Raw genomic sequence first — 27,319 nt, forward strand, 5'->3', positions numbered from 1 at the left:
AGGTCTCTATTTCAACCCTCTGCTGAGGGAGAAAAGCCTCCCACGCTCAGGGAGAAGAACTTTTATGTCCCACCAGAATTGTCCTTTTTCCAATTTGGGTGCATTGTCGCTTGTCCTTCAAGAGGAGGCTGGCTCCATCTCCTCTATCCCACCTGTGCCCACAGCCTGGAGGTCACTGATACCAACCTGAGACCCAGTGTTGCATGTAAAAGTTGCAACTCAGGACAGTAGCAGAGGAACAGAATGGATTAGTCTGAGATCAGCAAAGCCTGGATTCCAGTGCACTGAAATCCAAGCTCAGGACTTTTCTCTCCCTGAGTCTGTGGTGCAGGAAGTAGAGTCAGACTCCAAAGGTGGACCCAGGGGTTAGACTTGAACTCCACGGGGGTCTGACTTCTCAGCAGTGAGAGGTCACTGCAGCTCTGCCTGTCTGAGCCACCTCCAGGGCCTATGGAATGAAGGAGCCAAGGGAGCATTTGACCTCAAGCAATTAGTAACAGCTCGCCTGCAGCAGGCATTGCAGGTTGTGTTGATTATTAACCCATCAAAAAGGCTTTGTAGAGATGAACTCATAAGACCCCAAACTAAATGAGATATGTAATATGATTTATTGATGGTCATTAGCAAAATCAAAATGAAAAGAAGTATTTCCGTTGCAAAGTAGACCTCCACTTAAACAGAGCATTTGTGTTCAGAATACTGCCATGTCTTCCAGCATGGCCAAGCCCCTCCTCACACTCACAGTGGGATATTAGCATGTTTCTTCCAGGGATTGGACTGTGTTTTACTAGCCAGGACATCTAGGTCATGGCAGATGCGCATGCGGGTGGTCGAAGGCTGGATGATATCATCAACAAAACCTGTTTAAAAAAAAAAACCACACACACATGAAGTGTTTGCCTCTCAGCCTTCTAAATCTAGGTTGTAATGTAAATTAGCAAAATCAAAACAATATTTGGAATAAACAGTTGACAAGTTACAAATTAACTTAAGAAAATAATTTAGAATAATCTGAAAAGGAAATATTCCTGTGTCAGTAGTTTTTAAATTAGAAACATTTGCTTCTTTTAATTTTTGCAAAAGTTAGCAAGCCAAAAAATGTTAAGGGAGGGGGCTTTACTCACTGAGTACTGCACCTGTTACTGCAAAGTTTTAGACATACCATCTCCTTCCATCTACTACTATTAGTATGATTTAAAGGTTCAGAAGTGTTGATTAGAAGAGACATCCCTGGACTTTGCATGTGCAGGCATCTGTTTTTTTCTGGCTCAAACAGCAGTAATAGTAATAGTCTACTGCAAAACCACAGGGAGCAATAATGTACATATTGGCTGTGGTGGAAAACAGCTTGGTTAAGTCTTCCCAGCTGTGTGGCACTATTAACAGGATTTAAATGAAGTACAAAACCAATCAACAGGGTAAGCCCTCCCCGTTTCCAGTTATGCTGGCTGACTCCAGAGTCTACAGAACTGCCTTGGAGAGCACAGTTAATGCTTCAAAGCTAGAAGTAAAATTCAGAAGTAAAAACAGTGGGAAAATTTACTCCAAAGCGTCCTGGGGAACATCACTGAACTGAACTAGACTCTGACCCTTTCTTAAGGCCACTGGTCTGCATCTAGGACTGTCAAATAGATGGCCAAAGCACCTGTACTTTTAAGGAAAAGGCTGAGTTTTGAGATACTTTCTAATATCTACAAAATTGAAAATAAGTTCTTCAGTGCCATCCCCACATCTCACCAGTCTCTTTCCATCTGAAGATGTGTTTTGTGTCTAGATGTGTTCTTCCTTCACATGCACGAGCTATGGTTAAACATCACGTAACCATATCACTTTCTGACTCGCATACAAATGTCTTGCCTAACTAACTTATTCATTAGCAAAAAATTTATTCAGTAGCTAAAAATTTATCTACGTGCAACGGCAAACTCAAACAGGGGACACAATGTGCAAGATAACCATACCTCTCATGGCTGCGGGAAAGGGGTTTGCAAACTTATCCACATATTCTGCCTCTGCATCTGCCTCTTTTCCTCTGAAAATGATCTGGACAGCACCCTAGAAAGATAAAGCCTACAGGTCAGTGATGGTAATTCAGCCCATACAGAGGAAAGCTGTCCGCTTTACCAGCCCCTTCCCCCCACCACAGTATATAAGCGTGCATTCGGTAAGCTGCTTCAGGGAAAATACCAGTTGTCTTCATCTTGCTAGGCCACCTCTGTGCCACGATAAAGGTGTTGATGGCTGCTGCACACCAGTGTGAGAGGCAGCCTGGACTTACCTTTGCACCCATCACTGCCACCTCTGCAGTAGGCCAGGCATAATTTGCATCTCCTCTTAAATGCTTTGAACTCATCACATCATAGGCACCCCCATAGGCCTGAAACAAAACCAAAGGGATTAATTAGCGTGAAGTGACCTCGCAGCAGCAATAGCCTACATTCCTCTTGCAGCTTTTACTATTCCAAAGACAAGCAAGTGGGGCTCAATTTTACCTGAAGGAGAGCATGAGCGTCTCCATTTTGCTACAACAGTCTCCTAAGACTAGACATCTCTTCAACTAGAACCACAAAAGAGCAAGGAAGGGGGCTGTTGCTAACTAAGACCATTCTTGATGGCAGATAAAGAGGAATCTGCATATACCTGGAACACCAGGCCTTAACCTACACCCTGCACATGGGCGCAAACAAACCAGTCGGCATGGTACTGGAATTTCCTGGCCAGGGAATGCAGGACTCTGACTCTGCAGCGCTCCACTCTGGTACTGGAAGTGGTCCAGACAGCAGTGATGAACAGATACTGCAGAACTGCAGAGCAACTGCAGTAGAGTCTGTTTGAAGGCATTACTGAAAACTACAGCAAGGCTGCAAGCTTGGGAAGTAAAGGATGGCAATATTCAGAAGAATCAGAGAAGGCAAAGGAACAGAAAGAGGGAAAGTTCTTTTTTTCTTTTTTGCCGTGATAAGTCAAAAGCCTATCAGAAAAAACAAGCAGGAGGGGCAGACCAGCAAGGAAAAAAAAAAGCTAAGCCTTTTAGGACCCAGAAAGTCCCCGGAGCTTATGGCAGCATGCTGTCAGGTACCTTATAGAAAAAGAGAAAGGAAGAAAATCAAGTAGACTGTAGCAAAAGTGTATAGAAGAAGAGAAGCCACACGAGCGTTAAATCTGCAGACACAGCAGAAGAAAGATACAGTCGGCACTGGTTTTGGAAAAGGAGACAAGAATGGCAAGAATAGAGAAAGAAGATCGCAAGGATTTGCTGTGTGCAGACAGATGGCATGTCCTCAGTGAGACAAGCTGGGTGACAGAGGACAAATACTTGACTGAAGGCACTCCAGGGAGAAAGCAAAGAGCAAAAACATGCGATTTCAGAGGAGGGCAGAGACAAGAGGAATGAAGGAACTGAGGTAATAGTCTGAGAATAGAAGAAATGGCCTCCTGTAACCTGACATGAAGAGGTGTCACCAGACGGGACAAACAGAGATGTGACAACAATAGAAAACAGAAGTGGGGCAGATGGACAAAGCTTCACATAACTAAAATTGCTACTAGTGAAAACAGGAACTCCAAAAGAACGCCATGGAATTGTGCCACCTTACCTTTCTGGTGATGATAGTAATTTTAGGCACAGTTGCTTCTGCAAAGGCAAACAGTAGTTTTGCACCATGACGTATGATTCCACCATACTCCTGTGCTGTACCTACAAATGACAAAATTTTTTTCACTCCAGGGAACTAACAAAAACCCCATATGGAGTTTGGCAATTGTCATCATCCATTACCGGCAGCAAACCTAACAACCAGAGCCATGTTAATATCCAGGAGAAGGTAATATCCAGGTGATGTTCTCCAAGATGCTGAGCAACTCTACGAAAAAATCTCTCGCCAAAAGCAGCACATATTTGTATGTAAGGTCACAGAACCGTAAACGCTCACCAGATGGTATCTTCCTAGGACCAAAATACAGTTACATCATTTTAAAGACTCCAAATGTGACTAGCAGTGAAAAACACAACCCACATTCACTTCCCCACAAACCCACTCTTCCAAACCCCCTTTTTTCTACACCATACTGAAAGGCAGCTTGGCTACCATACTAAAGACCTATTCTAGTCTTCCTTCAAGCAAGCCCAAAATGATGGACCTTAAAAGACAGAGCATGAATTCCTCTAGAAGGATTCTCACAGCAGGTGCTTCTGGAGAATGGTCATATGGAGCAGATAAGAATGCAAGTCATCCATTTTATAGGATGTTCAACACAGTTCTGTCCCAAACACAAGCCTACATGACTTGACTTGGAAATGGCAATCCCATGTACTTTATTTCTAGGATTTCTGAATTTCAGACCACTGGATATAACTCTACAATTACTTTCGAGCAGTTTATCCAGCTATTGCCTTTTGCTTTCAGCACCTGAGATAACCTCTTAGAGTACCTTGGGATCTTTTTAATGGATTTTTAAAAAAAAAAAGTAAGATTTTAAGTAAAAATTCTTCTGTGAGGTTTTTTTTAAATAACTTACTTGATAGTCTGTTTGGCGGCTTGATTTTAATGCTTCCTCTCAAGTGTAATTTGAGTGTCTAGTAATTCATGCCTACACTTACAAATGTCTCTTCTCAACTGCAATTTCACTTTTGGTTCTTGTATTTCTCTCCAGCCAGTGGGACTTGTCAAGCCTGCAGAACCTTCCCAGCAGCAGAAATCAGAACAGCCACATCTTCTTATCCCAAGCAGCAGTCTGAACACAGCTGGGACGCTCAACCCAGACCCAGAAGCTGGGAAGCACTCGCAGACCCTATAGTCTAGTCACAGCCTTAGTTTCTAATTCATGCTTAGAACAGAGTAGCCAGTCACTTAAAATGCCTCATGCGTAAGCTCAATTCAACTGTTACTTGAACTATTTATACTGTCATCCATGGCCAATTAACATAAACTCTTTTCTGGCCATAGATTCAGTCCCAAACTTGTTCTAAATGTGTTTTTATCCAGCTACAGGATATGAATGCCTTAAATGCCATCTCTGTGCACACCTATTACATTGGGGACTATTTAAAGTGTTCGGGTCACTAACACTGTGAGATGTTTTGTACACCTCTGTGAGCCGGTGCGACAGATTCTTTCTTCTTCTCTACTGAACAGGGAAATTAGGTGATCAACACCCTCAGAATTTATTACTTAATCTAAAATTTCTAATGCTAATGTACTAGTCTTGTCAAACTTTAAATACAACAGTTTAGGATCACTATCAAGCCTCAGCTCTCCTCTCTTTACTTTTATCTTCCATTTATCTACTTTTAAACCAACATTCTATTATGCAGTATTAAGTTACTACTTTTCATTGGCTGTATGGAAGAGCTTTGTTCTTGAATTCTCAGCAACTGTCCAAATCTAGATTGCTGTAGTGGCCCCTGAAGTGAACTAAGCTGCTGCTTGGTCCACCTCAGACAAGGAAAGTGTGTCTACAGCAGGAGAGAAAGGAGAGAGGGCAAGAGGGAAGAGGAAGGTTCTGTTAAGCCTTCTGTATTGCCTTATTGTTAAAACATGCAAAATATGTTGTATTAAAATAACAACTGGAATGTTAACTAGCGACATTTTGATGCTTTAGTATCTGTAGAGGCCTTGAGGTAAACCTTGGTTTATACAAGTTTTAACCTTCTATTCAATTGTATGAAAGACAGCATGTTTATCAGTATAACTTTTATATTCCTCTCACAATCTGTTTTCTAACAGGTCATTTTAACATTAACTGCTCATATAGCCTGTGCTGTCAAATCTCGGACCTTTCCTTACTGATTTACCCAAAGCTTCTAAATCATGGGCATTTTTATCTGAAAAAAGTGCCTTGGAGCATGAAAGAACCTAAGCTTTCAAAGATACAGGGAGGGGGTTTGTGTATAACTGAATCAATGGCAACCAAGGACATACTTCCCCCCCCCAGCTTCATCCTTTTACACATTTGGGCATTAAGTACAGCAGATGAAGCTGGCAGATGAGGTAGACAGTTTCTCTTGCCACAGCAAAGCTTGGATAGCAACAGGGGCCTGTATTAGTTCAGTAACTCCAGTGCTGAGCAGATGTTGTTGGAATGTGTCTTCACAGTACCCTCAACTGCCACTCCTAGCACTGCTTCGACCAGTGGCCTCCCTGCCCCCAGGAGAATCGGGAGTGCTGCGCAATCACAAAATCCTGTCCAGAGGACTAAGAAACAGTGTGTTGGACTGATTTCCACTGCCTCTCAGGAAGGTACAGTCTCTGCTGGGCCTTCTGCTACCACACTATCCAGCGTACAGGCATATAAATAAAACAGCTGAGCATTTAAAGGGACATGGAGTCTCATTGTAATAAAGAAAACAGTGTAACTTCCATACCATTTATGACAAGGGCAGCATCTCCAGGGAATGCTTTTTTTTTTTTTTTCTTGGACAGGCCACAGTCAACAGCTTTGCAATTGTGCTGCGATTCCAGACAGTAGGACATAGCTTTCCAGAGCACGATATACCCACGCTCAGCCCTGGCAAACTGGTCATCCTAGTGTCTCTATCAGACTGCTAAATGCTTCAGCATTAGCTTACTGCATGAACTGGCCCCCTCCTCAGTGAAGCCCAGCAAAGCTTTGTGATCTCAGAACACACTGATGGCAGGATTAGTGGCATAGTTAGGCGCTTACTGCATTTTTCTGCAATTTTTTACATATTTCAATATCCATTTGTGATGGCTACTGTACTTAGATTACAGAGTTTCTGTCCCAAAAAGTGGCATTTTAAAACTTGGCTTATTTAAGTCTACTACAGTAAAGGTCGTCTCACAGAGTTTTTAAAAGAGGTTTTTAACACCACCACCCCCCTGCAGCTAGCTGAAATATAATGGCAAGGCATACCTGGCAAAAATCCAGGAACATCCACAAAAGTAATCAGAGGTATGTTGAAAGCATCGCAGAAACGAACAAAGCGGGCTCCTTTCACAGAAGAATTTATGTCTAAGCACCCTAAAGTGAAGAAAACAGGGTAAGGTGTTAACCGTTCCAATGATCTGCTAATGGCAGTGATTCCAGGCAACGTCAAAATCAGGCTCTATTTTAGCTGTATTGTCGTCTTTAAAACAAAACAAATCAAAAGCTTATCTGTAGATAATGTGGCGATCATCTGCCATGAAGTTTTGCTGGTTTAGAACTAAGACTAGAGTACAAGCTACATTCAACAGGCACTCATTTCATTTTTCTGACCACTGTGCACAGAAGCTTTCTATCCCCAAAAGTAGCAGTTTAAGTTATATTCTTGTAATTTAAAGTATTTTTCTGTAATTTTCTCTTTGCTGGTATTCTTTCAGATCAGTCATATTGAAAGGCTAGAGAGTTCTCCATTTAAAAAAAAATTTTAAAAAAAGTCCACTAATATTTTGAGAAAGATCAGCATTTTTTGTAAACATGCTGCAAAGTATTCATGTTCTGTTTCAGTGCCATTTAGAACTATATTATGTGGTATATATAATAACTGTATTATTAGGTATTATAAAACCTAAACGCATTTTGTATAAGAGCATCTATTGGAAACATTAAAAATGTTTGTTAAAATTGAGAATATCAAACGAAGACTAAAGTAATATTAAAACCTGCTGACTGTCTAGTGTCTTGATAGTCATATCTTATAAAGATTATCAAAAGAACAGAACATCATACTGGGTCATCTGATTTTCCCAAACAAAAAGGCACAACCTTAAAAACAAGGAGCGAAACAGAAAGTCCTGATTAGTGAAAGTCACTTCAGAAATTACCTAGTTAGGAGAGAAACCAAAATCCCTCGACAGTTAAAAATGTAAGGACGATCTTGGCTATAGCTACATGTTGTACCTTCATATCTAAATTATTTGAGGTCAAGAGCCCCACACTTGTGTGTCTAAAAGCTTTGCATTTTTCTAGCTATAGCCAAAAAAAAAAAGTTACCTCACCCTACAGAAGAGTTTTAGGTGTTTTAATGCTGTGGCAGTAAGTACGTAGTTTCCATATTATGCTTAACCCGCTTAATTGCAGGCTGCTGCCAAACAGGTCTCATACCCACCCTGCTTATGTGCTCCTACCACTGCTCTTGTGCTGGATACAGCAATTGTTTAGTTTACCTGTGAGCAAGATCACCTTGTTGATCCACTAAAGAAATTAACTGTTTTTCAGTTAGTTTTAACATGTCACGGCTGCATTACAATGAGATTCAAGACAAAGAAAGTGGTAGAAAAACATAGTGAGAATGAGTGGAGGACCATACAAAACGTAAGCAGTTAATCTCATAGCCAGACAGCCTTAAAAAGCATGCAAAAAAAAGACGAAACAGAGAGGAGGCACAAACACTGTTAAAAACTCGCACAGCTAACTCTAACCTGATGCTACTTTGGGTTGGTTGCCCACCATCCCAACAGTTCGTCCATTCATCCTGGCAAATCCAACAACAATGTTTCTGGCATAGGAAGGCATGATCTCGAAGAATTCCCTTTCATCAGCAATCTGCAAGGGTGAGAGTTAGGCAGAGCCCTTATGAGGTCATATATGTGTATTTATATACACAGGCAAACACAAAATCAGTTATGTTAGTATCAGAACTTTTAAAACATTTCAGAATTTGCAGAATTAAGGAAAAAAAGAAACCTGTTAATCTTCTCTGCAACCTTCATTCCAGGAAGGTTCATTCCACCATAACTAGTGCTGCATTTACTTATTATCAGAACTGCCACTTAAGCATTTCATCAGAGAACATCTTTATGACATTTCCTCTGTAGTGAGCCTTTTTTCCTAGCTTATAACAAATTAAAACTTCAAATCAGATGTCAAGGACTTCTTTCTCGCAACTTAATTATTGGCAGACTACACTTTTAAAGAACAATTTCCAGTGATAAAAAGCAAATAGTACTTTATGGAGCTCAGAAACTCTCCACGACATGTTTAATATATACTCTGTTTCTTTGTAAGTTCAGAGCACTTCTTTGGAAGTTAACAGAGACCAATATAGCGTGCGTCGCTGCGTGCATCTCCCCCGAAGTCACTGACGGTGCATACGATAGAGAACGGAGAAACAAACACTTTTATCTGCACTGGAGGAATACACACACTACACCAAACACATCTATCTGGAACCACGAATCCCTGGTAGCTGCGCTTCCCTCTGGGGCTGAGGTTCCGGTGTGTGCTCTGCAAAGTGACATCCACTGGTGTGTAACGCAGTATCAAAATTCACAAGTTCAAAAAAGATCATAATTATAAGTGGAGCAGTAGCGACACCTATACATGGCTGCCTAGTGTCTTCTACTAGAATTCCTTGTTTTCAACTGTTTATGACAACTTTGCCTATACAGACTGCAGTTTGCCAGTCATTTCTGAGACTGAGGCAAATGAAAAGTTGTGGAAAATGTAAGTATTATTAAAGTAGGTTTATTTCCTTCCTTAACACTTCTGAAGCCTGTGGGAGGATTTTTTTTTCTCCTAACTCACTTAGCTTTTTTTTTTTTAAATGCCACCTTTTAACTTGGAACAGGTAGTACTAAAATTCAGAATGGAAGAATCCAGAGATTAAAAACATCCTGAGCTTGCTTTCTCCACTAAAATGAGCCTAATGCAGCCAGCTGCAAACTGAAATGTGTTAGCTGAATGAGCGTGTGGGAAGAGACAGTCAAATAAAATAGCAGAAGGGATAATCTGTAAAGGTCCTACAAACACAGCTGAACTCCCCACACACACACACCATTTGTGTATGCTGCCTGTGAAGTGGAGTTACTCAGCTTCATCATCCACCTCAGAACCCTGGGTCATCTGCCACTCAACATCTGGGTGGCAGAAGCAGCAGCTGGAAATTTTAATATTCAAAATTCAGACTCTCAGGGTGCTCTGCAGGGGGCTGTAACAGTTCCATGTGATAAAACTTCTTTTACAACCATGTTCTCTGCCCAAGCGTTTATCACGTAGTAAGTTGTTACAACTGGAGAAGTGAAGTACTCAAAGTTAGGCAAGAGAATTATCAGCATTGCCTATGCTGCTTTAATAAAATCTCCATTATTTATATATCGTGATACTGGCTTTCAGGGTTTTTAAAAAATAGTAAGATGCTTTCTTCCCTGCTACCCTCCCAGGAGATCTGCCTCACTTAATGAAACTTTAGTATTGGAGTTTCCAAGCTTCTGAGTGTTTGACTTGTAATTAAAAAAATATATTCTTGTACCGTCCATGTCTGTAACTGTCTCTTAGAATAAATAGAGAAGGGTAAATCTTTGAATGCACTCTATGTAGTTTATCACCTTTTATAAAAAAGCGATAGAATTCAAGACCATCGTAACAAGGTGCAGGGAGGGGGGCAAGTGATAGAACTCAAAGCAGGGGGTGGTTTTGAGCCCAGAGAGAAAACTGAATTACAGCATCTTTCGTCTGTACAGTTATGCATGCAGCATAAGAAGACGCATCCTGAAAACAAATCTTAGGATTCCTTTCATCTACTAAAATCTTTTCTTCTGCAGTTTTTGTTGTCCCTTTGTTCATGGCTACTGCACAGGTAAAAATAGTAACTTGCAAAGACTAAAAAAAAAAAAAAATCTTCAGTGCCATTCTATCTGTTTCTTTCAATTATTTACACACAGAACATAATATATCCTTAATATATCCTTATTAATCTCAAGAATGCTCACACGAGCAGACTTACGGAGTGTATGATATCCAGCATGTCGTAGGCTTTAGTAGATTCAATTGGGACAACTGTGTCCAGCTCAGGAACCAAACGGTCACTGCAGAAAGTAAGTAAGCGTGAGCAACAGTATTTACAGATCAGATGAATACCAAGAGAAACAACTTGGGCAAACAATTCCACCTCTCTGAGACTTGGTGGAAACTGCTTCTCAAGTATGGGGAAGAGAAACAGGCCTCTTCACCTCAGCCAGTTGTGCCTCAGGCCACTGAGCCCTCATGCACCAGGAGGACAAAAGCCTGACCGACCTCTTCCTGAAGGAGACATCTCTTCTACAGGCACCTCTGCTTAGGAAACCATCTCCTGGAAATACTATTTCTCCTCTTTGACTAGAAGAGCCTAATATTACACATGCTGAGTATCACAGCAGGGAACTCGAGAGGCAGGCAAATGTTACAAATGGCAGTCTGCAGGGGGCACTGGAGGCATGTTGGACACTGCGTTTGGGCACAAGTTGGCAACGTGGAAAAGGAGTTGGTAGAACAAGCGTCAAGCGGCAGAAGCAGAAGAGCCTGCTCCAGTCCTTAGAGCTGGACAGCCAAAATGGTTTCTCCCAACGGCAGAGCAAGGTTTCCTGTCATATACCTGGATCTACTGTGCACACAAAGTTTAGGAGCTGCACGTTTACAGCTCCGATCCTTTCCCTGCCCATGTTGTGCACTTGTGGTTTCGAATACACTTAGCCGTAGGAAACCTTTCCATATTTATTTCCCCTGCCACCAAACAAGCAGAGGTTCATGGGTGGGGAAAACATCCACTCTCACCTTCTTCAGTTTAATGGCTGTGTTTAAAGAATCTTTACTGTTACTCTGCTTAACTCAACAGTGATGCACTTCAGGTGGAGCTTTACATTTAACAAAAATGCTGCCTCCCTGTTAGCAGCTGACACTATCAGTTACCCCCATCTTTGACCACATTAGCTTCATTAAGGACCTACAAATGTTAGCATTCACTGGGTCTTTGGATTCATTCACAGTCCCGGTGGGGGGTGTCAATTTTTATGAGTCACCACTGAGAAGACTTCAGGGAGTATTATATTTGTGCTAGTCCATAAAAATACTGTTCTGTATTTGTTTAGTGCTAGTCCATAAAAATACTGTCTGTAAATGGTGTTTCTGTGGAGTTCTTATTGAATTACTATTTTAACAATGCCATGATTTAGTACATTTAAAACAAGACAACACAAGGCTCTAGACACCCGATTTAAAACTGAAGGAAGTGATCTGCAGTTTGTCAAAATCAGGCAAAAACTAATAATGCAAGCCCCAGGGCTGTCTCTGTGCTCCCTCACATAGACAGGACTGGAGAGGCACAACTCCTTGCCGAGAGTGAGATACATCTATTAATAGAATAAAACTGACAGCAACACTTCAAGTATTTTTTCCACATGATTAAGAGAATGCATGCAAATACTTCCATAAAATGATATAATGAAACCTTAATCTGATGAAAGCAACCAATTTTAACATACTAAACCCCAAACTACAAAAGACCGTAAAACTTTTTCTTGTCCATAGAGTAGATGATATGAATGTGCTCTAAGTTCTGTCCATTACCTGTGGTAACCCAAAGGATAAGGAAAGTGGAAAAATGAAATTACTGCTCCCATAAATTCACAGTGCTGTAGAGTACTGAGGGAAATTATAACGGCATTAAAATGAATAACCACCATCAAAACGAAGGCATTACCCAGGATATCACAAGTTTCAAAATCTCCTTCAAATCATTACAGATAAAGGACATCTGGAGCTTGCGAGCAGAGTCACTGGACTTACGAGGTTGAGAACTGTGTTTCTTACAGATCCCGCTTATCAGGAAGGAACTGCTGCTCATCATCAAAGCAGTCATCTGAAGCCTGCGACAGCTTGAGACACTCTCACCCAGATCAATATTGGGTTTCATTCAATACAAAAGGGAAACCGTACTCGGTTACCAAGAATTGGTAATAACCTCCTCCAGAAATTTGTATGCACACTTCAGGCTTTAGAGGAAACGAAATTTGTTTATAGTCAAAGACACATAAAGGTAAAATCGCCCCCTACAATATACCAAATGCAATGAACTAGACACCCTTCAAAGGGAGGGGGCATATTCACCATTAGTCAACTTGGTACTATAAGGAACCTTCTAACTCTTTAGAACCCAGGCCACTGACATCAAAAACTCCAACCGACAGAAGCTTCAGCAACCGAGACTGACATTTTTCAACACCACAAAGAACCTACCCACCTAGGGAAAAAACCAACCAACCAAAACAAAAAAAACCCACCAGCTTCCAGACTTAACAATGAAGACAAAAGTACATTACATTTAATTTGCATTATTCGTGGCAATTTTTTGTGGTGTGAAAATGATGCAATGAGAAATAATTTACTCTAGAGGAATGGGCTTTGACTGGAGCAGTGGTAAGGATCAAACACATCAATTCAAAGCAAAAGGAGTCTATTAAGACGTCAGTATGTCCAGATGAAATATTACCAATGTAAGCATTAAGACCACAAATGGGAGAAATACTGGAGATGCTGCTATAAAAACAGGCAAATTTAACAAACAGATCTGTCTTCACATGTACAAAGACTACTAAATTGAAGTTCTTAGTACAAACTATTGAGCATTTATTATACTGTGATCCTCCAATAATGTATCTGGCACTACATAAGAGATTGTCTCCCTTAAGAAAATAAAGAACTAATCTCTCATACCTTAATAGCTACAACGTAACTGACAGCTTCTCACAAGAAAATAAACCGCCTATTATGAGATACATTGATGAAAAAAGAACAGACTGTTGTTTCTATAATGAAATTAAAATATCACATTCAAGTCTAGAGAGGGTAATTATCCCAGTACAACTTGTTGAATGCTTAGAAACAACATGATAACCTCAGAGATAATCCTCCAAATTTACTAAATAATAGAAGAGATTTGCTTTGGTTTGTCACTATCAAACCAGAACAGTCTTCAAGTTTATTAAACTCCTGAAGATCAACATCTTAGAAAAAATTAGGACCAGTAACTAATTGACCTGTCTGACCATTCTCTAAAAGCAATTGGCAAATTTATTTCTCTAATAGTGAACAATGTATTTCAGGTACCAGAGCAGTGATTTGTAAAATTGATCCAAAAAAACCTCCCCAAACAAATTGTTTCAAAGACATTGCAAAGAACAGTGAAGCATGAAGAGAAGATAACCTTCCCAACTCACATGTTAAAACCTTCACGCGTGTAAGAACCACAAGACATAGATCACACACATCTGTGGAACTGAAAGGAACAAATTCAGGAGCAGCTCCCATACAGGAGGGGGCGACAACCTCTTACGGGTTCCCTACAGAAAGGGCTGAACTGGGGGTGCAACTGGATCTCAGGTCAAAATGCTTTTGCTCCATTGACATTCTCCGACTTTAACACTACTAGCAAGGCTGTCTACTCAAGCAGCCCGGTACTGGCTCTCTGGCTGCCCCTCTATCTCTTGGAAAAATTCTCTGATAAAAATCCAGACAGTCGCCGTTTCTCCCCTCTTGAAATGACTCAAGTCCTTCCTTTGTTATGTTGCCAACTACACAATGAGCCTGATGATAGACAAGTACCTAATACATAAAACCTTCTGCCTCCTCTGCCTCCTTGTTGCTTCCCCACCTCTAACCTTAATGAGCAGAACTTACCCAACAGACCCATAACTGACAAAGCAGGGCAAGTTCTCCCCACTTTTGTTCACTGTGCTATCTTCTGCCTCGCTTGTTTCAAGGGACTGTGACATCTGTACAGAGATTACTTTTCCCCATATTCTGGACACAGCCTGCATAACATTGCTTTCAGAAAATAAAAAAAAATTAAATCTATCAGTGAGCACGTATGTATGCACACATGCATGTTGAAACACTTCCCATATTCACACCCCACAATGCAGAATTATCAGCCAAGATCCCAGGCACAAAACACTCATTTCTTTACACTCCTTGAGCCAGAGAAGCAATGAAATTTGGTGGACAGAGACCACAGATCTCAGCCAGTCTCCTCCTACCTGGGATCATGGCATTCACAGACTGGCGCTGGATCACGGTTGCTAAGAGGTAAATAATTAAAGAACTCTCGGAGATTAAGTAAAGCATCTATATCGTTCTCAAAGGCTCTGTGCGCGACTCCTGGAAAGAAACAGTTAAGCTGTTACTGAAATTATTTTGCAAGGTTTCATTTTCAAGTACGTACCAATAAAGATACAAAGAAGTAACAGCAAGAATTTTTAAACCCGAGCTATTAACAATCACAAGTTTTAAGCCACCAAATTTGACCAGCTAAAAATATCTAGAAAATGCATGGCTGTATCAGACTTCCTCCTTAACAGGTCTGGATTGTTGATCTCCTGTTTAAAATAATGTAAACTGGTTTCTCAGCTGTCACCGACCTAGCTGGATCCCAGCCTTCTGGAATTCAATCCAGGTTACTGTGCTGCACTCAAGCTTTGGACTACAAGTTCTTCTATAAATGCTGGATCTGAGCAGCATCTATGTTTGTGGTTTTGGTTCATCACCAGTTCAGTTCAGATAGAATTTGAGATCCCACAGTCATTTTGAGCCTCAAGAAGATTCATGAGTCACCAAGTTTTCCCAGAGGGAAAAGAAAAAAGCACTTAATCTCACATTGCCACTCAGTTCATAGTTAAGAAGTTCAATTGGTTATGTTAGTAAGCAAACAAGGGATTGTTAAGAATCTTTCAACCCCTGCAAATTTCTGGACAACAAACAGAAAAACCCGCACCACCCCAAGCCTGCTTTGCTAAGCCCTGCCCTCCTACAACCTTCCCACTTCTAGAATCTTTTGTGGATTTGCCACTTTCTCTTCTAAATCCCAGAACTCTCCCACACTCCCACTTTTCCTATTTTGTTTTCCATTACTGAAAAGGATCAACAAGAGAGCCCTATAGAGAGTAGATCCTGTGCTTAAGTAGAGTTTTATCACTTAGGCTCAAGTGACACCCATGAATACTAAAATCTGTATTAGACAATCAACTGTTTAGCTAGAACAATTATGTCATTTACTTTGAAGAGTGACTAGTATGTTAAGTAAACTACCCAGCTCTCACCAGATACAGCAGTGTGCGTCTTCGCACCCCCAAGCTGCTCTTGGGTGACATCTTCATTGGTAACAGACTTAACTACATCCGGGCCAGTGATGAATAGATAGGATGTATCCTGGGGGAGGGAAAAAAGCAAAAACACAGTAAATGCTAGACCCAAGCTGCAAAAGCACCTAAGGAAAAGCCACAGTCTCTAGAGACTTTCCCCAAAATAAGAAAACAGTAGAACATAGGGCCAATTTTCTTCAAAATCCTTAATGTATTTTATTAAAAATCCATAGAAAATGCAATTATCCACAAGTTATTTGGGAAAGTTTTTCTTAACTTTGCATGAAAAACAAACTTGATCCAAAGTAGGAGACCATCTCAAAAAAAACCCTTTCATGTGGGGTCAGTTTGTGTCTGATCAATGTTACCAGCAGCAGATCAGGATATACTCCACCCTTACCTTCACCATGAATGTGAAATCGGTTAAAGCAGGCGAATACACAGCTCCACCAGCACAAGGACCCATAATGAGGGAGATCTGTGGAACTACCCCAGAACACAGAACATTTCTCTGCAATAGAACAGGCAGGCATCTAGTTTTACCAAAAGAAGTGCATCTTTAAGTCTGTGCACAGATTCTGCATGAATTCACAATCACAAACAGAAGAGGACAGCTTGCTTTATTTACTGGGAGACAAATATCTGGACAGAATGTCTTGATGCAAATAGAACTAAAATAATTGTTGCTACTGTTTTGCTTCTTTCTGTTCCCATACATTTGATTTCATATACCATGCAATGACTGCAAAGGAAGATGGAATGTGCAACCTCAACAGATGCTGCAGGGGCAAAAACTTCACTGAGCCTGGAGTGGTGAGAAGTGCATGTACCTGAAATTTGAACATATAGGTATGCTATTGCTCAGAGGTAGAAGTAAGCTTTACTAACCAGCTGTGGCAGAAATTCTTTTAAAATCAGATTCCTGCACTGGCTTGAGTTTTACACAATGGTGAATTACTGCTGTCCACCAATATAGATGGCATGTTGTCCAAAAAAATGTTTACATTGCTCAACTGGACTACAATTGACTTCTGCAACTGCTCAACTGTGTCATCCCAGATCGCGCTAACCCAAAAGATTGTTAGCATCTAACTTGTCATCTCACCTGTTCGCACTCCTACTGAAAGCACAATCATGTTTATGTTTTGTGCACTTACTTTAAAACTGCGTGTTTTGTAGACATATAAAATGATGTCATGGGGGGGGGGGGGGGGGGAGATCAGTAGTGTGTCTAGAGGAAAAATTCTTGCATTAACCACAAAAATATCGTAGAAAGACAAAATTTTCACCAGTCCAATCAGTACTGGATGTCCCCAAACGGTAAGGTTAACAAGTCCCATTGTACTGCGTACCATTCTTTGAACAGAAACCTCAGATTTGCATCTTCTTTTCTTTTTTTATTCCCCTCAAACTTTTTTCCCCACTGACCTACCAACTTGACAGAACAGGCACTTGGTGCTTCTGATCCGACTTTCTCAAGTTTTCTTCAAGTGCACAGTGTTTGATTTACTTTAAGTCCCTTTTTCTGCAGTGGAAACCTTTCACCTTTTATCAGCCCTATTGAAAACAAATCTGCTGTGTGAAATTCTTAACATGTCTGTATTTCAGAGGAGACATGGGGACAGCTGGTGGTGGATCACAACCATCAGTCACCTAACAAAACACCCTCTGAACTACAGCATGCCTGTCTCAGACAAACGGAAAAACACTTGAAAGAAATTACATCCCCACACAGGCAATCTATACATTAGTGTGAGTCAGAAAGTTAATTGAAAGAGAACCCTAAAACAATTAAGTAAATTGCCTATTCTTTCATTCTTATGACAAAGCTCACTATATAGCGCAACTCCTACAGAGCTTTTCATTGGATCACAGTGTTTTACAAGGCTCAGCATGCCCCTGTTTAACAGATGGGTAAATGGAACTAAGGTACAGTAACTTGCCCAAAGCCAAGAAGAGAACGAAGAGGACAGTCCGGGTCTCACAAGCCCTCATATATGCTGCTTTATCCACCAGGCAACACTGGCTGAAATAGGATGATGATAACCTAAAAGTTTACTTACAAACACTGACTTAAGTAAAGAAGACTTTGTCCATCTTGTGGATGCCAAGCTTCCTGGTCATCCAGCAGCCTACTTACCAAAAATATATCTGCATAGCCAGCCAAGGACTCCACTCCCTCCTGGATACGGGCTCCTCCAGAGTCATTCAGCCCAATCACGGGTGCTCCAACCATGGCAGCTTGATCCATGACCTGGTGATGAATACAAACTCCTCATTATTGACCTAGCTAAGCTAAAATCCCAAAGCAACCAACCCCAAAAATGTACATCCCCCAGGAAAAAATCCATACGTGCCAGAATTTGAACTGCCTACATAGTGCTCAGCTTCTCCTTCATTTGTATTAACTATCACAGTCACTAACTGCCTACTGGGGTATCATGTTTTGACTCATTCAGACTGGAGGCTAAAAGATACACATTCAAACCCTCTAATGACCTTTAATATTTATCTGCCTTACTAGCTGTGCATCTCCATGCTCACACTGCATTATCCAAATCCTGTGCTAAGTGACACAACCACAGGAGTTTGGACCAGAGAGGTCCAATCTCTCCCCGTTCATAAGAGGTCTCAACTGCACCTTAAACACTCCCTCATATATGTCTAATCGGATCTTAAAAGTTTATTGCAGTGGTGATTGTGTAATCTCCCTAAGCAGTATATTCTAATGCTTGATTATCCTTCTTAGAAGTTCTTTGAGAAGACTAAACTAAATCTTTCCTCCGGATATTTAGAAACATTACTTCTTTCTTGATATATAGTAGACAGGGAGAGCAATTAACTACTACTTTGCCTCTGCATTCAGAAACATTCAAGTACCTCAAATCTCCCTTCAGTCTTCATACTTCCCTTCATGTTTCTAGACTAAGCACCATCAAGTGGCCTCATTTGCTTATGTGAATGTTACACAAGGCATTATCAAATGCCTTATTAAAAATTAGTTGAGTTGACATTTATTGCTTCTTCCTAGAAGGCCTGTCATCCTATCAGGACAGGTTAGTGAAACAATTTCACTGAAGCATTTTGCTATTTTCCAGGGCCTTATATGTGGAATAATTATTTATTTCAAGGCTTTTCCAGACACTGAAGTTCTTCCTAAAACACACATCAATATGCACATTCAGATTACTGAGAATGTGTTCATATATTTGACATTGTTTAGCCTACGGTATTTGTAGGGAACATTTCAGGATTCATTCTCAAAAACACTTTTCTTCATCTCATGGACTCAACAATTGCCTTGAAACATGCCATCATAGATGCACACACAGGCTTTAAAGTGTTCCCCACCATAAGTGGGCACATATTACTCTCAAAAGAGTCACACTGAATCTCTACTGCTTCAGGGAAACCACTACAGGCATTTAACGTGGTCTGGAAGACCACAAGGCTCTTCTGCAAAAGTAACAGGCAATCTGTAGCCCAGACCCACCTAGTTTGGAGCTTTGCTGCAAGATGCCAAATATTGCTACCTCTCTGCAACTCTAGGAAAAAATCCCAAATGGGAAATGATTACCACCAAAGAGGCAGATCTCCAGGGAAGTCCAGCTATGGGAGAACAACTTCACTTCCATGTTCCATGACATTTTACATCCCTTAAGCCACTGATAAGGTTTGCAGGAGCCAAGATCGTCTCTCTTAGAACAGATTTCTGCTTCCCAGAATTCAGCCCAACAAGAGAACTAAAAGGAGACAGAAACCACACTACCCAGCCACTACCCTTTTTTGAGCTCTCCACTGCCCAGGCTGCAGCCTCAAAGACTCTGAGCCCCAAAGCAACTGATGCATCTAGAGCCCTCAAACTTTAGAGCCTACCACTGACGTTGATGCCAACCAAGAACAGTACCAACTAGGAAGGACTCACATTTTTTTCTAGTTCAACTACCAGCACTCTCCCTGCTTCTTTAGAAATAAGGGATCAAAAAAACAGTAGAAAGCATCCCAGTGGTCCAGTACCATTACATCCCTCCCCAACACAAAGAGACACTGCAAAGCCCCGATGTGAAAGGGTAATATCAATTCTTTCCCAGTATCAAGACTTGGTAAAGCCAAGTAGTTATTATCCAGCTCAAAGTCTTCATGTTTTCTAGTTTTATACTTTCTCACTGCTGAGAAGTCTATGCCAAAAAGTAGTTATTTCCATCAGGAGAAAAGGCCTTGCGCACGAAAACCCTTGTTTCTGATTCCATAGCAAAAAAATTCAGGAAGTTTTCACCAGCCCATACCACTGAACACTCACGCATGAAAAAGTTCTTGTCTTCCCCACCCTTGGGATTCAGACACCAGCTTTTCCAGTGAGACAAGCAGACAAATGAGAATAAATAGCCACAAGTGCCTGATAACAGAAGCTCTGAGTATCAAGGTGACCTCCAAGTTGTAAAACTGCTTATCTTCAGATTCTCTACTTGTTACATTTGCTTTTTATAAATATTGCACACTTCCACATAGCACTGTTTATAGGAAGAAGTTTCTCCCAAGTCATTTCACATCTCTCCAGTAGACAATGGCTAGTTAATTTATATTTGTACTTTGCAAGTCTCTCTTGTCTTTTGTAGCACAGTAGAAAAGGCAACTTATTTTAAACAAAAAGTGTGTATTACTTGGAAAAGCTCTCTTATACTTGAAAAGCTTCCAAAGGGTACCCATCTGCTCACCTGTGCTTTCACATCTTAACTGACATGAGGAGGCAGGCATTTTCAGGTTGCCATGACATACGCCAGAGTCCACTAAAGTCAGTCACAAACCATTTTCTCCAAAGTCATTAACACAACAGACTGAAAAAAAAGAACGCTGACTATTTTCTCCTGTGAAATATTACCTTGCAGATCTTCTGTGCATGAGCTCCAGATAAACTACCTCCAAATACAGTAAAATCCTGGAGGGAAAACAAATTTTCAGATTAGGGAAAGAATCATTTCAGAAAATGCTGTAAAATGTTGCAGGTAAATAGTATAATCCTACAATGCTCTATATTTGGTATGCTGCTCCAAAACAACCTGACTCCCTCAGTGCAGCCTGCAGATCAATCCTGTTCAATGCAAGCCTTCTTTACAAGTAAAAAGATCTTTTATATGCATTTTCCAGTGGATTCTATGTTAAAATCACAAACTTATTATGTCTCATTTGCTTTTTTTTTTTTGCTTCACAGAAACATTCTCTCTTTCTACCAACATATGTTCCTCTTTCATGGACATTATCAATACTGGAGTAATCTGGAGAAATTTCACCTGTGAGGAGTGTCCCACTGCAAGGGTCAGCAGTAAGATATGCCTGCAAACAGGCAGAAATAAAAAAAACCTGAAAATGCGCCATTGTTCTATATTCAGGAGTTATGCTCCAAGAGTCAATTACTCTTTTATGGGTGCTATAGGGACTATATCAGCCAAAACTGACTGTTGGTGCTACCCCTGGGCCTGAGCAGCAAGATCTCGAACAAGCAACATGAGGCCCTGGGGCTGATCCAGAAGAGAAAGAGGATATTGACACCTACTGGCACCAACAGAGCCCAGAGCCAACTTCTGGTGAGCTTCACTGATGCACTCCCACTGAGTCTTACTCTCAAAGAAGTCCTAAAAACTGTGTGGACAGAGAACAGCATGACTATGACTAGCAGTTGAACCAAAAAGGAAGGAACATCTCAGGCAGCATCTTGATTTGGAGGGGAAAAAGGTCTTTAAATATAAATATATATATAAAAAAAAAAAAGAGGTGTATCATGAAAGGACACATTTAAATTCTTTTAAAACAAAAACTGCCCTCTACTTGTGTTCTTCTAAAATTAAGGTCTGTGTTTGGCTCCTACCTTATGTTCAGGCCCACATAACAGTGCCCTTCCTTGGAAGAACTACACATCCAAGACAAAAAAGGCACGGTGTACGAGTTGCTCCAAGGTCATACAGCAACAATCATTTTGGCCATGATAGCAAATTGAACAAAGGCTACTTTGTGGCCCAGAACAGAGAAGCAGTTACCAATGATCTGAAAGAAAGCCTTTCTTTCACTGTGTTAAGACTAACAAAGATAAATCTCTACCTATGGTGTTTCCTCTCAAATATTTTTATTTTAATATAGAAGTTATATTTTAACATAAAAAGTATATTTTATATTTTATCTATCTATTTATATACTATCACAATCCCTTCAACTAATCAGAGAGTTCGAACCTGAGAAACAATTCAAGGTTGCTCAAGTGCCCTCTATCATGAATTCCACTCATTGCAATTCCAGTTGACATCTCCAGCAAACAGCCCCCATTCTGCAGCTTGAAACCCAGAAGGTGGTTCTCCGAACTTGCAAAGCCCTTCACCGACACTTGCAGGTCTCCACACGCCTGCGGGAGCTCATCCACACACATCCAACTGCAGGGACAGAGTCAAAGCTTGCAATTGCTTTAAGCACGCAGTGCTCAGTGACTTCTCCATTAATTCACTTCTTGGTTATCAAAAACGTGTTTTTGGGGGACACCTCCAGTCTCTCAGCATATCAATATCCAATGATATTACACTGAAGTAATAACGGTTTGTTTTTTCAAAACATTCCCACTGGCTCTGCGTTCTTCACTCTTTTCATCTCACCCTTGTCACAACTGCATCTATCACCCAACAAAGTTTTTACAAATTCTTTTTTGCTTCTTGTCTAAAGGTGCCCTGCTTCCTCCCACAGAATGTTATATCTGTCTTACGCTTATTGGTAGAAGGTAAACAGGTACATTACTACATGGCCACACTAAACTATTGTGAATTTATTTCAAAGGATAAGTTCATGCTATTTAAAAAACAAGCAAAACCATACCTGACTGAAAACATAAGCCAGTCTCCCATTAATCCGTCCGCGGCCAGTCACCACACTGTCTCCAGGATACTGCATTAAAAACCAAGTAAATTAATTAAAAATAATAATTAAAAAAATCAAAGCAGCAACGACATCCACTAAAAAACCCACAAACTTATACTGAGTACTAAGTCAAAGCAAAGACTGATTCTCCGAGAGGACTGGTCTTTCATGTTTGCAGTGGGGGCTCCACAAAGATTTCCCCCAGCCCTGGAAAGGAAAACTAGAGGTAATATCACAAATTAGTTGTGTATCAGCGTAAAGATTAGTGAATTTTGCAGTTTCCCTTCAAACTTCAGCACATCTGGAATTAAGGCAAATCATGTCCTTAGAGACAGGATGTACCTTTTATTAGGACCACCTGATGTTTCTGAAAGAACGGACACAGCACACAAACCTTTCTTGAGGTGTTTATACAGGGAAAAAAACAACCCTGGAAAGGTCAAAAAATATAATTACAGTCACCTCAAATACTTCAACGTGACCTGTCCCATTTTTCACCCTGTAAATAAGGGAAGAAGAAAGAGTTGGAAGAGGAAATGGAGCCTGTGAATCTTAAAATCTGCTCATCTATGTTGTCTCACTTTTTAGTAAAGGAAATACATAGAAGTCTTTCAAGAGAAAAGTAGAAAAGGAACTTTACTGGGCTGTCATAAAGGAATTCCAGGCATTTAAATGCTTTTTGCTGTTTGGTATTTTAAAAAAAAAAAAAAAAAAAAAGAGTATATCGCGCAGGGCCCACTCTAAGGGCCATTTATGCTCGAGGTGATCTGTTCTCAGGAAGGTCATACCTGTGTGGGGACTTTTCTCAGGCTGCACAGACAGCACTGCTACCAATTCATGGTTCTTGGCACAGAGGACAGCGGGAAACACAGCTGTAGTTCCAGCCACTGCCTCACACAGATGACTCCTAAAAGCCCAGGCAGCCTGCAGAGCGGCCTGCATGTGAGTACAAGTCTTACCCTACCTTCAGAAAGCTCCAGGAACTCAGAAAAATTAAATGCTAAACCAATATTCCAGCTCACTGGCCACAGGTCATCTGTTGTGAAACTGTGCTCTGTAAACACAATCTGCATCTCACTGAAAGGTGAATTCTGAAGGACAAGGAAAAAATTAACCCTCTTGTCACTCTCAGGACTTTGCTGCTCCTCATAACTTCAGAAACAGCAATTTGTTATCAGCACTGTGAGATGCAGTGTTGAGTAGCATGATGAGAGGCAACACAGCAGTTATTTGAGTTTGCTGGGGAACAGAGTAAAAAATTACTTAGAGAAGAAAAGACGTTTGCTCCTACACTTATTGAGAGGGGAGAAGGTCTAATACGCCATCCTTCCCAGCACCAAGTCACATCAGTCTCCTGGCTACTGGAACAAAAACAAATCCTTCACCTTTGCCGGTTCCCAATGCCCCAGCTGCTCATGGTGGAAGCCTGCTGATCCCTCCCTCATCGATAGGATGCAGCCCTGCAACTTGGAAGGACTGAAAACTGATGAACTGGTTTAATAACTGCATAAACAGAAGTTGTAGGTTTTGTGTACAGCATGGGGCAGTGGGACATACGGAGCAGCTTCTCACCACACCCCAAACCAGAATACTCCACAGCAAATAGGGTCTTTTGCTACAGGAAGATTCACATTGAACAGGCACATCTGCACTAGCCACCTACACATCCCAGCATGTTTGTTGGTCCTTTCTGCACTAAATTGCAAAAAAATACTTTTCCCATGGAGTAATTCATCAGGCATCAATGTCATGGTGAGAGACTTCAGGGGGACACAGACTTTTCCTCTACATGATGAACCTCATGTACCATGTTGGTTTAGGATGCATGGCCGTATCTGAAAACTGCGTAAGCAAGCATATTGCAACTTGCTAACAGACCAGTATGAATGCTTGAATTTCCAAACGTATCAGATTTTAAGGCCCTAAAGGATTTTATGACACTACAGTTTGGCAGGAATAAATATGGATCTGAGTTATTTCATCCTATAACTCTAATGTTAACTGTAGGGAGGCAGAAGTATCTACCCGTATTTGTTCCCCTTATCAACTTGATTGACAAAGTTGTAACAACAAAGCTCTACAGCCTCCTCTATTATTTAAAATACAGATCTAAGACAATATCCGGGGAGGTATTTGAACAAAACAGGTGACCTTATAAAAAAGGTATCAAGTTAGACAATGGAAAAGTAAACCATGTAAGCTGTTAAATGGAAACTGAGAGTAATAAAAGGAAATTTGCAAAACAAAAAAGAAAGAAAACAAAACAAATAAATTACATGTGAACAGAAGAGCCTATTTTCAACCAGCTGGCTGGCTAAGCAGCCGAGGACAAAGAAACAAGAGTTATATGAAATAAAAATACCTTATTCTTATTAGAGTCCATCCCAAAGTCAGAACATCTGTGTTCCACAAACATGTCATATTCATCAAAACTGTCGGGGTCCAACAGCAGAAGAATTCGTTCTCTTGCTGTCAGCTTTCCCTGAAACGGAGCAACAATTAATATAGCCATCAGGTGGTTCTGGCTCTGTTTACTGACCACCAGCAGATGTAGTTTAAGTAAACATAGCCTCACTTGATCTGCTACATTTGGTCCACTAAGCAACTGCATGCCCCCAAAGCTGGAAATAGCCTATATAGTGATTATCCTCCTTAAAAACAAACATAATGCAAGCCAGACTTTGAAAAGGCAGCACTACCACAAGATAAAGGAAACAATCTCAGAGTCTTTTCAACAAGATATAATAGCATCACAGCTATTTTTGCCTGCACATTTAAATGCCACTATTAAGGCCTTTGTTCTATTCTTAAACATGGAACCCTTCCACAGCTAAACCAGTCCTTACCAACAGTTCAAGGCTCAATCCACCACACTCAATATCTGGCTGCAGCAAATGAGAGGAAAATGGAAAGACGACAGCCTGCAGGGATTTTCTGACAAAATCCTCTTGTTCTTTTTTCTGGTATAGGCAAAAACAGAGTAAGGGCCAAGAACGTAATCAATTGACCAGATATGCATGTCCCTTGCTCAGTACTAATGATGCCACGTAGTAATAAATGATTGCAAAGTTCTTTTTATCTTAACCTTCCAAACAAATTTGTTATTTCGAACCCAGGTAAGCATCTGTCTACAAAGGTCAGGGCACCTGGGTTGCCTTCTCTAGGGGATGGTATGACCCTACCTCAACATGACATTAAAACACAGCTCGGCTTCTCTACAGAACTTCTAACCAGTAGGTCAAAAAGTTCATTAAAATCAACAAATGCAGGAAAGACTAATGTAAGCCATAGATTTAATTTATACAAAACATGACATAAGATGTTTGGGGCCCCTAGACATGCAGAAATGCTTGCATATTGGTATGTCAGTGTCCTAAACGTAACTCAGGGAGCCTGTAACTTTTCAGATGTTGTATAACTGCAGGAGGGAAACTGCTGATGGGCGAACTGATCATTCATGTAGTCTTCACATGAACGGCTATTACTACCTCCTTGATGCATACAAGCCATCGTGGTACCACTAGGTCCTTGCGCTAAACTGAAAAGACATCCCAGCAAGAAACAATAAACAGAAATAGGAAAACTATGCTGTCACCCCCCTCAGCATTCCCTAAATTCTGAACAACAGAAGGAAGAGACTAAAAATCCAGCTGTTGTCATCCTTCCCATCTGTCTTTTCCTCTGCCTTACTTCCACTCTTCCAGCTCTTTGCTCTCATCTCTTAGAAGACCAGCTTAGATTTGCAACAGCAGTGTAAAAGATGAAGCTGTGCTGGATGGTATGCCTCCAAGCCCAGTGAAGTGTTAAGCAACCTAGAACTTACCATCGCACGACAGGCAGAAGCTGCAACTTTTGTCTACGCTACCCCTCATACACATGCATTATAGCCAATCTGGTGACAAAGCTAATGTAAATGAATTGTTCTTTTTTCTGCCCAGAGTAACAGGTAACGCAGTCTTTAACGCCGCTTCAGAAAAGCTCTGCCGCAAAAGGGCCTCTGCAACTGAAACGCAAAGCCGCCCCGGGTTTCCAGTACTCCAGTGATTTCCGCCTCTGACCGCGGGAGGCCGTTTCAGCCGTGCCTGCGGCGCGGCACCGCTCCCTGCTTGCCCTGCGGAAAGCGGGTCCCGGGCCGGAGTCGGGGGGCCGCTGTGACCACCCCTCCCTTCCCCGCCGTGCCTGCCGCGAAGGGGAAGCGCCCCGTTACGGAGACCGGCGGCGGCAGGACGACCGGGCCGGGGCCCCGCCGTGGGGGCAGCGGGGAAGGGGCTCTTCTCCCCGCCGCCCGCGGCTCACCCGCTTGTGCTGCGCGTCGATGCGGCTCTGGCCGCCGCCGAGCAGCGCGGCGCGGCGCTTCTCCTCGATGCGCTCGGGCACGGAGGGCGGGCGGCTCCCCGAGGCGGCCCGGCACAGCGGCGGCGCCCGCGCCGCCCGCCGCAGCACGCGCAGCGCCGCCATGTCGCGAGCCAGCCGGCGGCAGCGGCGCCTGCGCGCGGCCCGGCGGCCCTGGCCCGGAGCCCCGGGGCGAGGCGGCGCTCGGCCCCGGCCTCGGTCCCCGCCGCCGCTTAGTTTCGGGGAGGCCACGGCAGGGG

General features: G+C 41.6%; 1 protein-coding gene across 1 annotated transcript; it reads right to left on the reverse strand.

Moving 5' to 3' along the window:
• Positions 1 to 589: 589 nt before the first annotated feature.
• Positions 590 to 27,185, reverse strand: PCCB (propionyl-CoA carboxylase subunit beta). The gene is made up of 15 exons (XM_076341728.1): positions 27,024 to 27,185; positions 25,090 to 25,209; positions 22,686 to 22,754; positions 20,713 to 20,769; positions 17,974 to 18,087; positions 16,234 to 16,344; positions 15,792 to 15,900; positions 14,733 to 14,853; positions 10,667 to 10,748; positions 8,364 to 8,487; positions 6,874 to 6,981; positions 3,597 to 3,697; positions 2,279 to 2,377; positions 1,962 to 2,055; positions 590 to 860 (listed from the first exon to the last, which is right to left on the reverse strand). The coding sequence occupies exons 1-15, from the start codon at positions 27,183 to 27,185 to the stop codon at positions 739 to 741; spliced, it is 1,593 nt and encodes a 530-aa protein (XP_076197843.1). The 3' UTR covers positions 590 to 738.
• Between the last annotated feature and the right edge of the window lie 134 nt (positions 27,186 to 27,319).

This window comes from Aptenodytes patagonicus, chromosome 6, assembly GCF_965638725.1.
Source record: "Aptenodytes patagonicus chromosome 6, bAptPat1.pri.cur, whole genome shotgun sequence".
NCBI lineage: Eukaryota > Metazoa > Chordata > Aves > Sphenisciformes > Spheniscidae > Aptenodytes > Aptenodytes patagonicus.